The sequence below is a fragment of the Diadema setosum genome, chromosome 10, assembly GCF_964275005.1.
Source record: "Diadema setosum chromosome 10, eeDiaSeto1, whole genome shotgun sequence".
NCBI lineage: Eukaryota > Metazoa > Echinodermata > Echinoidea > Diadematoida > Diadematidae > Diadema > Diadema setosum.
Genome location: NC_092694.1, coordinates 17030270 through 17040881, shown reverse-complemented (window position 1 = coordinate 17040881; position 10612 = coordinate 17030270). Strand labels below are relative to the sequence as shown.

Below are 10612 nucleotides of genomic sequence, written 5' to 3'. Positions count from 1 at the left end.
TCAGGCTTTTTCGTGTTCAGAGTGTTCCAGCGTTGCAGAGCTGACATCTGGAGTTGGGAGTTCATGAAAAAGGTACTGTTTACCATTGGGAGCACTGATTACCAAAAAAAAAAAAAAAAAAATGATGCATATATGGGGGTCAGTTGTATCACAAAACATGCTGCCATATTAAATTTTGGCAATAACGCTTAAAGTAAAAGGAGATATCACTATTTTTCTCAAAAAAAAAAAAACCCATAACACCATAACTGAAGACGGTATATTATAGAAACAATTTTATTATAACCATTGTTCACATTTTGCATATCAACATTATTCTTAACATTGATTATACTGATTAACATTTTACATTTGTTGTTTCTATCCAAAACTATTTTGAAGTACTTACCTTTGGTTTTTGTTTCATCTGCAAATGGTAAATAATGCCTTTAAAGTTAAGAAGCCATGGTATCTGAGAGCTAAAAGGATTAAGTAAATTAGATCTAGTAAAGGGCCTAGACCTACTGAAAATACATACAGATCGAGGGGTCTATCATAAACTATAACAATGAGTGCATGTTCTATTAATATACCAGTACTGTACTACAGAACTCAAACTACTAAATTATCTCTTGTGCAGTTTTATTTCACAGAGACCGCAAGATAAGTTAGTATTTGTCGTTCTATCCAGTAGAGTGTATGATAATAGCATGCATTGTAGTTGTGCAATACGGGTAAAATCAAATATGTTGTGTACTTAGAACACTATACAACCACAGCTGTTACGTACCCTTTTTCAAATTACAATTATTTATACATATTTTCATTTTCATTCAATTTGAACATCTCGTTCACAATGAGACGAATATAAACAAGTTAAGCAGCTCTATTCTTCTAACTTGTATGCCTATATATATATATATTATGCATACATTATTAAATCATAGAATGATATATTTATGCCATGTCATACAACCTATTACAAAGTAATACAAAATTATACACATATCTCATAATAAAAAATTCAATCTTGATCAACTTGATCAAACTCACCAAAGCCTGCAGTAAATGCATATCTCCTAAACCATAATCTAATCAAGCGAAGGAAACTCATCATATACCTATAACCTATCACCCTACCCATAATAAATGATTTTGTTACACAAAACAAAATAATCACGTGTGAGTATGCTTGCTGCATTTACAACAACAAAATAATATCTCTACTAAATTCATCCCAGTTCACCTCCACCCGCTCACCAAACTTATTGCCCCACCCAAAAAGAAATCATCAAAACGAAAAGAAAAATTAAAAACGAAAAGAATAAAAACAAAACGGGACGAAATATACAGTGTAAGGGTACTGCTGACAACCGATTGGCCTGGGCGGGATTTAACACGTTTTCATCATTTAGGCTATACAATTACAGTGATGTCTCGTTACTGTTAGGTTTCAAACCTTTGTTTTGTTTTGTTTTTCTAACCCACAGTGTGAAGTTCAATTAAAGGTGTTATTATGTATGTATAATGATGAATGCAATTCTGTGTTAACAAAATGAAGTTAGTTTCAAAGCACTAGACGTTTTTTTCCAATGATGTGTATTCATGAACAGGCTGAGAAAACTAGGAATTTTAACATAGAAAGCATCTTCCCAAATCCGTCCTCATTTTATTGAAAGAGCGTTTGAGTGCCTGTAGACTATACTGAAAAACAGGAAGAAAACGCAAATCACCTTCGATTGTAAGAGAAAAACAACCAAAAACATGGAAAAAACGCAAGGCGGAGATCAACCCAAATGTCGTAAGCATTGGTTGTAATAAGAACCACATATCGTGATGAATTGCATCATGACATTTGGTATGTGAACATGGATATCACTGAAGAATTCATTCATTTATATTTCCATTCCCAACAAAACATATAAGCGCCCCCTTTTTTTACAGAAGAAATGAGTGCATATACATTATGTATGAATACATATATATATATATATATATATAATATCCAAATCGATATTACAAAATATGATAAGTGAAATTAATTTATGGACATACCATTCATAAGGTAAAAAAAAAAGCCACAAGAAAACTCTGAATTTTAAAAATGCTGGAAATGGGGAGGAGTACAAAAAAAAAAACAAGGAAAAGTAGAAATTACGCGGTGCGTAATATATGTCCCCGCCGGAAGTAGCATTTTGTAGCAAAATGTACAATAAAGGTCAAAAATCAAGGTCAAAGGTCAAAGAAGTCAAAGGTCAAAATTCTGTGTAGCAGTTTTGAAGCGCTCACCTAGTGCCATCACATAAAGCAAACGGAATCAAAATCGGGTAAGAAATGGCGAAGGAGTAGCATTTTGTAGCAAAATGTACAAAAAATGTAGGTCAAAAATTAAGGTCAAAGGTCAAAGAAGTCAAAGGTCAAAATTCTGAGTAGAAGTTTTGAAGCCCTCACCTAGTGCCATCACATAAAGCAAACAGAATCGAAATCGGGTAAGAAATGGCGAAGGAGTAGCATTTTGTAGCAAAATGTACAAAACAGGTCAAAAATCAAGGTCAAAGGTCAAAGAGGTCAAAGGTCAAAATTCTGTGTAGAAGTTTTGAAGCCCTCACCTAGTGCCATCACATAAAGCAAACGGAATCGAAATCGGGTAAGAAATGGCGAAGGAGTAGCATTTTTTGGCAAAATGTACAATACAGGTCAAAAATCAAGGTCAAAGGTCAAAGAAGTCAAAGGTCAAAATTCTGTGTAGAAGTTTTGAAGCCCGCACCTAGTGCCATCACATAAAGCAAACGGAATCGAAATCGGGTTAGAAATGGCGAAGGAGTAGCATTTTGTAGCAAAATGAACAATATAGGTCAAAGGTCAAGGTCAAAGGTCACGACTGAAATTCTGTGTAGAAGTTTCAAAGCTCCCATGTAGTGCTATCATATAAAGCAAACAGAATCAAAATTGGTTCATAAATGACAGAGAAGTAGCAAATTGAAGATTTTGATCACACACGGACGCACACACGGACGGACACACGGACGGACGGACGGACGGACACACGGACACACGGACACACACACGTACGGAGCCCGTTTCATAGTCCCCTGCTCGAACTCGTTCGGCGGGGACAAAAATGCTTGTAAGATGCATTCCCCTGCTTGCAAAATGTAATATTCTTATGAATTACTGAAAGTACAATAATGAATTCATGTAAATGACTATTTGTGCTTTCCGCAAATGATTTGAATTTGAATCACACAATTTGACATGATTTTATAAATACATTTTATCTGGATTGTAAACAGATGTAGGCCTATTTAATAGCTGAGATCAACATGATATCCATCCACCTTTACTTTGATACTTTGTGGTGGAATATGGGAAATGAAGTAACAAAGGAGTAATTACATAATTTGATTTACATCAATCACCGATGAGTCAGGAAGATGCAGTTTAAATCCACAAACATTCCGAATTCTTTAACCTACAGTGCAGGCCTATAGCTGAACACATACACACACACAAACACACAAACACACACACAAACACACACACTCACACTGGTTAAGTTTGTTCATTTATTCCAATGTTGCCAGGTTACTCCTTTCCATCCTGTCAATGAGACTAAACCGTTATGGCATTCGAGAGTTTCATGTAAAATGGTATTGAAGTTATTGAACCTGAATAGTAAATTATCGAAAGAGAAATCTCGAATCTCAATATTGTGAATTGACCAAAGCCTAAATCCTGGGCCCCTCATAGTTTATCGTTGCTATCAATCTAAAGCATGTGACATCCCACCCATAATTATGATGATGAAGACTGCTTTTAATCTTTGAGTCTAATCACGTTAATTTATCAATGCTGGCGGTCCGGCTCAGTTGTTAATTAATAGAATTATTCCCAGGTTTCATCAAGATGTAAAGATTCCTAAACGTTTATAATCAATTTGAAAATTGAGACCTCCAAACCACCACATCGCCCTCAGTCGAATGTCATTTTACATGTCATGATTTTCTACAACCTCAAATGTGGTTTAAACACGTTGAGCATATCGGAAATAAACACGTAATTTAAACACTGCACTGCTTCAAATACTGTACGATTGTGCAGATGTCTCCACGGTTTATCAGACGCTGCAACTTTGATAAGCTTTAATAGGATACATCATTAAAAAAGACGAAAACAACACATGTAAACAGCTGATGACATAATACGGGCTCTTACCAAGAACGTTGAATTGTCCCATAATTTGGTGCGTGGTTTAAAATGGTGTCTTTGTACTTTGATAAAATAATATGATAGCTTTCGTAAGCGATAAGTGAAGTCATGAGCCTAAACATTAATACAAGTGGTTGCAATAAAAAGTTAATAAGTTTTGGCACCCCGGACTCGAAGAAACCAGATTCATATCTTTCGTCCCAGCTGTCTTTGAGCCACTGCGCAGCACTAACAAATCCGAGGTACACCAATGTCGCTAGAGTCCATTTGACCTCATTAATGTTTGAAAAGTATTGGCGCCGGACACGGTGTAGAAACGAAGAAATCAACCATGCTACATAAATTAGAAAACACTCGTACATAAGGCCTATTATACTTCGAACACTTTTATTCAGGATTGTCAGTGCGATGTACGGTAAGATGTCGAAAATCCGATGTAAGAAAGTCCCAAAGAGAGAGACGAGATGGACAACATCATCGACTCCAAGAGATCTGCCAACATGGCCACCGCAAGAAGATTGCCAACACTGTTGAAAACGTCTTGATGCACTCGTCAGACGCTGTTGATGTAAACACATGATTATCACGGGTAAATAGAATAGGGTATGCAGAAGAGTACCCGCGTAGAACTTGGAGTTTGAAGAAAGTATGGAGCCAGGGTAGGCAGCCACGGTGAAGCGAGCGCTAGAGTAGAGTAACGCCACAACAAGGGAGACCGCAAGGACTCGGCGCGTAAATGATTTAAGCTGTCTGCCCGTATCGCAATTCACGTGATGCAGCAGGGTGTGTCTTTCACGTGAACCAGACGGTTCATCCTCATCATGTCGCATGGCACTCTGGCTGGTGTTCGCCCCTGAGCTGGTAATACCTCGTCGTGATCGGGGACGATCAAATGACTGGATTTCTGAATTGGATTCGCCTAGGTATGTATCAAGTGTGTGTCGTCTAATCATAGATGACCAGATGGTCCATAGGAATACAGTACCGATTAAAGCGCACTGTGCATACATGGACATCAAAGACGCACCTGTGATAAATGAAACATTATATAAGATGGCATCTAGTGTCAAAATGTCAATAGATGTTTCTTTTGATGCAACACAATATGCTATAGAGAAGGAAAGAATGTAACGGGAAACATTCAACATACTTCAATACTAAGCCCTACTATACTTCATTTTTTTCTACTTTTTTAGATAAAAATTCGACAAAGATAACGAAACTTTCCAGCATTAGCATTTTCCACACCTTACCAAAACAGAGATGTTCGCCATAATAAAAAAAAAAATCGAGTTTAAAAGAGACTGTGATTTCCTTCTTGTGAAATATCTCTAACTGGATAGCTTGTATTTTTATGTTAGCAATTTAGCAACTATAGACCACAGAACATTCCCTTAAAAGTAATGTTACTAAATTCAGCCATGGTAGAATTATTTGATGACAAGGACATGGTTTATTTTGTACGATATTACTTCGGATATGACATATTTTATGATGGTACTGAGCAAACCAGTGGGGGAGACGCTAGAACTGACATTATTAGTTCATGCTATTGCCATTGCTTAATTAAAACTGCCTACCTAAACTTGGAAGAATGACACTGTCTCCGGTGCCATTTTGCCAATATGGAAAGGATGCGTTGCCAAAGAGTCCACTGATGGGAAAGAAGAGCTTAAAAGTGGCCAACCACATGAAGCCACCGCAAAGGAAGGCAAAACCAGCCGAGAAGAGAGGGGTGTCGACAAAAACGGCATCGTGATACCTGGCAATGCTCAACATTGTGGCCGGGAGGACAACCAGGATTAAAACCATCGCAAAAGTGTCCCGACATACGTTCACGAGAGTTGCGTGCTGATCCAGAATGAAATTGACCATTTTCAGAGGTGCTCCAACGATGCCGATTACACCAAGGATGATCATAGCCTGTGCTAGCGATTTCCGGCGTAAGTACCACAGCTCTCCTGCACAGCTGGTGTTATTGTTGTACTGGGATTCAGTTCCCTCGAGTCCTTCCCTTGAAGACCCTTGCAGTGACGTGGAGTCAGAAGACAGCTTGACAGAAGATGGGTGATTAGAGGATGGTATCTGCACCCTTGAAGGTTCGCTGCATTTATCCCATTGTGTCAGCATACCAAGGACCTGGGCACAATGTCGACATTGCTTCGGCCAGAAGATGGTCTGTTTCCTGTGGTATCTCGGCCTTGTGAAAGAAAACCAGAAGAGGACAAGCCCAATGATCACAGCCACTATGATCTGCGCTATGATGTAAGAAACTTTGTATAGTTCACTCCAATGTTTTTGCCCCGGCGTCGAAGGGACGACAGACAAAAACACGAGAAAACTGAGAAATAGGCTGAGGCAGATCATGCTGACATAGCTATGGGTGCTCACTCTCACTTCTCTTTCTTCCGCCATTCCTGTACTGTTGTGTTCTGATGGTATGACGTTTGCGTGAGTCTTGCCTTTCCTTCAACCTCGACCGATACGAGCACATGTAAGCATCCCCTGCTATATGGGTACAGCTCACCTATGTACATGACGTGGCGGTGTGTGTGATACAATATTGGCGCAGATAGCGGGGGTGGGGGTGGGTAGGGAATGGAGAGTGCGTTCTCCCCATTACGGAGAGTTCTTAGTATTATCCTGACAACCTGATATGATTTGTAATCAAATTCTTCACAGGACTCGTTGTCATGTGTGCCTTCATGGCACGTGACACGCTATCAGTTGAAACATTACTGCCATAATGCCATCATGATCATTACGGATGCTTAGTTCAGGCGTAGAAGGGGGTCTGTATCTTGACATTTCTTTCTCCAGAATACTGGCTGAAGTGCTAAAGAAAACTCTGAAATTTACGCTTCGCTTCATCTCGATTTTTAACATTTTATTCAATCCAGTTTGAAATTTCTTAATAGTCCTGACCCCCCCCCCCACCCTCGATCAGCCAAAGATCATCGTATGCCACTTGTGTCACCTTCTGTCGATGCATATTCCTTTCCTTTTTTTTAAAGATGATTGATGGCTATATGATGTGATACTATCATGAAGATGCGCTGTTATGTATGCTAGAGAATGCATCAAAGGAAACCGAAAGCAGTTCAGGGAATTAAATGTTGCATTGTCAGAAGACAATGATACGAGAATTCTCTCCCCAGCATTACAACATCAGCGAAGGAAGCCGTGGATAAAAATAAGCATAAACATTGTTCTTTCACGTACAAACAACTTCATTGGTTTAGGTTATTGTTTCCTCCATGAGATACTTGCTTTGTTTAATTACTTTTCGGAGCAATCAATCCATCTTGATCAGGAGGGTTTGTTGATATTAAGTCCTGCAAAAATTAAGATGATTTCTCTTTTTGGTTGAAATGAATTCTATCAACGTTGCAACAAACTTTTCAGCGTCTGATTACTTCATTTTACTTTTTGATAGTATTCCAATGAAATGACTTCTGAAATAAGAGATGCACTCATAATAACTCGTGATATTCACATAAATTTTATATAGACTACAAAATGTATTCTACAATCCGTTTCCAAGTTAGCTTTGTAAGGAGATTTAAGGACGAGTTAAACTAAGGAATACAGATCTATTAGCGCAAGCTATATCGAAAGCGAAGGCAAATAAATTTTGCCACAACAACTGCGGTGGACACTGCTGTGAAGGCCCTACTTTATGATCTGTATCAGGTGATCATTGTCATACCGTGTATACGTGTATATGATATGTGTTATTTTCACATCCTGCATTTCCTGCTTTCATCTCTTTATTCGTTTCGAAAGTTCGTAAAGCCATTATCATACTCTTAATTACCTCTGCATAGTGATCGATTATCACAATTAGATCTTGGCCTCAAGCGACCATAAAAACACGGTATTAGTCGCTCTGCTTTTGTCTTTGTCGTTTCATCTTTCCCTTGCTCAAAAGTATACAAGATTGTAACAGGCAACATTTGAGAAATAGTCAGTGGATGGTATGGACATAGTACTATAAATGTGTGTGTGTGTTTGTTCGTGTGTGTGTGTGTGTGTGTGTGTGTGTGTTATTACCGGTCTGCCTGCGCTAGACCCTTGCTGTAGAACGTCACTACACTTTTTGTTCATTTTTTGATACACTTTCTGCTTTTAATGATCATCGCTCTATATTGCTTTCTGAAATTTAGTCTTTGTGTACATTGTTGTGGTGCATATAACTTTCCTGGACTCCTCGGTAGAGCAGTAATGTCTTGAAGGCACAGCTGGGCAGGGCACTCCAGCCGTATTTTGATTATCGTTTGGTATTCCTGTTCTTATATTCCTGTTCTTCCCTGCTCAAAAGTATGCAAGATCGTAACAGGCAACACATGAAAGATAGTTAGTGATGGTATGGACATGGTTTTCCCCGGCCAATTTCGCACTTTTGTCAGTCCATTTGATAGACTCTGATAGAAGGCTCATTCAATTTACCAAAACCCCTCGTTATCGTATAGTCTGTCTTTCAAAATTGCAACTTGTGCGTTCAATGTATTTAGCATTTCGATCTATGAAATTTGCACATGTGGCATGAAAGGGCATTCAAACTGGCTGGTACTCAATATTAGTCCATGGGCCAAGACCTGAAAAATGGGTTGTTGGTACCACCTGAGGTGGTACAGCCTTTTTGGTGTCAGTTTGTTTGTCGGGCATAGATATGCTTATCAAGCTATGATAGCATTTCCAAATGAGTAGCTTAGTCATAATAAATGATTTTTTAACCAATTTGGTCTCGTTTTTATATCCCTATACTTCTGAATCGAAACTAACCGCTATACAAAGAAGAGCACTGTCTTCCGTATGTCCACAGGTGTTCTGTTGTAAACGCGGTGCGCTTAGTCTTTGTTCAAGGCAGCGAAGGGAATATCCAAAGGGCTATAGATGTCCACAGCTGTCACGCGGTGCGCTTAGTCTTTTTTTAGACCAATGTACCGTTATCATATCTAAAGTTCCTCATAAAAGGGATTATCTATACTGTTTTTATACTACCCTATCAACAAATACATCAGTTTTAAACAAAAATCACTCTGTTCATTTACAATATTATTTATTATAATATATCGTAGTGTACCGGTATATTGTTTCTGCATTATCTTATATTGTTGGATGAAAATAAAGCGACATTGGCGTGGTATTAGCGTTTTCGCCGTAGCGTTTTCGCCGGAAAATGATAAATAATTGAAAAATACGGTAAAATTCACGAGGAATTGCTTTTGTTATTGTTGTTGTTTTGAGATAAAAGGATATACACTGTATCATATGCTTTGGATATTCCCTTCGCCGTCTAGAATAAAGACTAAGCGCTGTGGACATCATAACCATTGAATATTCCCTTCGCTGCCTTGAATAAAGACTAAGCGCACCGCGTTTAGAACAGAACACCTGTGAACAATTACCACAGAGCTGCATTTTACAGCTCTATGGAACATACAGAAGACATAGTCCGGCAGCCAAACCGTGATTTTGGGGCTAAGGTTGCATAGGAATTTTATAGTTTTTTTTTTAAAGTGATATTGAATGTTTAGACCTTCTATTTTATCAATCCACATGCTGGAGCTCTGTCAGCATTGAGCAATTTGAGATATACGCAGAAATCCAAGATGGCCGCCGGCGGCCATCTTGAAAATGCCACTTACTTACTTTTAACCCCCCCCCCCAGCACATCCAAAATGGGCATTAAAGGTTTTTAGTGATGGAGAATTCAAATCTGAGGTTAGTTTCAGGATATTACTATGTTTTGATGTCTTAAAATAAAATGGCGTCCATTTTCAAGATGGCCGACATCAACATGCTGTAGTGTAGACTATGTAGAATCGCGCAAAGACCTGACTTATCATTTAAGTTTTCCCCTTTTTTTGGGACAAAGGAGGTGCATAATGTAAAAAAAAAAAATATGAAGATTGAGGCCTAAAGCTTAGATTCATTGATAAAAACAATACAGGTTAATCCTGTTAAAACGAAGTCGCTTATAACGAATGACCGCTCACAACGAAGCAATGCTAGCTAAGTCCCGATTCTCTGTAAATACAAACCTATAGCACAGCGATTCGCATACAATGAAGTTCGCTTATAACGAAGTGTTTTATGTGATCCCAAGCATTTCGTTATAACAGGATTCGACTGTAGTATTATCAGAAGTATTTCAAAATAGTCATCGGTTGCTTTTCTGTGTACATTGGTGTACACATAATTTCAAGGTATCTTTTTGATATGATTTTTTAAATACTTCTGTTCTGTAACGGCTCAATATTCTTGTCACAATGACCAAACGAGAGAGGCAAGAGATATTACCAGCCATACAGAAGAAACAGATGAAATAGATGCATAAACAGTATCTTCAGGAAAAAGACTGATATTCAGGAACATGATCCATACATCTGAACCAAACAGAGTAGTAGACAAACTTAAA

The 10612-nt window shown here is 38.3% G+C and overlaps 1 protein-coding gene across 1 annotated transcript; it reads right to left on the bottom strand.

Moving 5' to 3' along the window:
* LOC140233810 (uncharacterized) lies at window positions 1-6603 on the bottom strand. Its single transcript, XM_072313905.1, has 3 exons — window positions 5769-6603; window positions 4715-5296; window positions 1-47 (listed from the first exon to the last, which is right to left on the bottom strand). The coding sequence occupies exons 1-3, from the start codon at window positions 6601-6603 to the stop codon at window positions 1-3; spliced, it is 1464 nt and encodes a 487-aa protein (XP_072170006.1).
* Between the last annotated feature and the right edge of the window lie 4009 nt (window positions 6604-10612).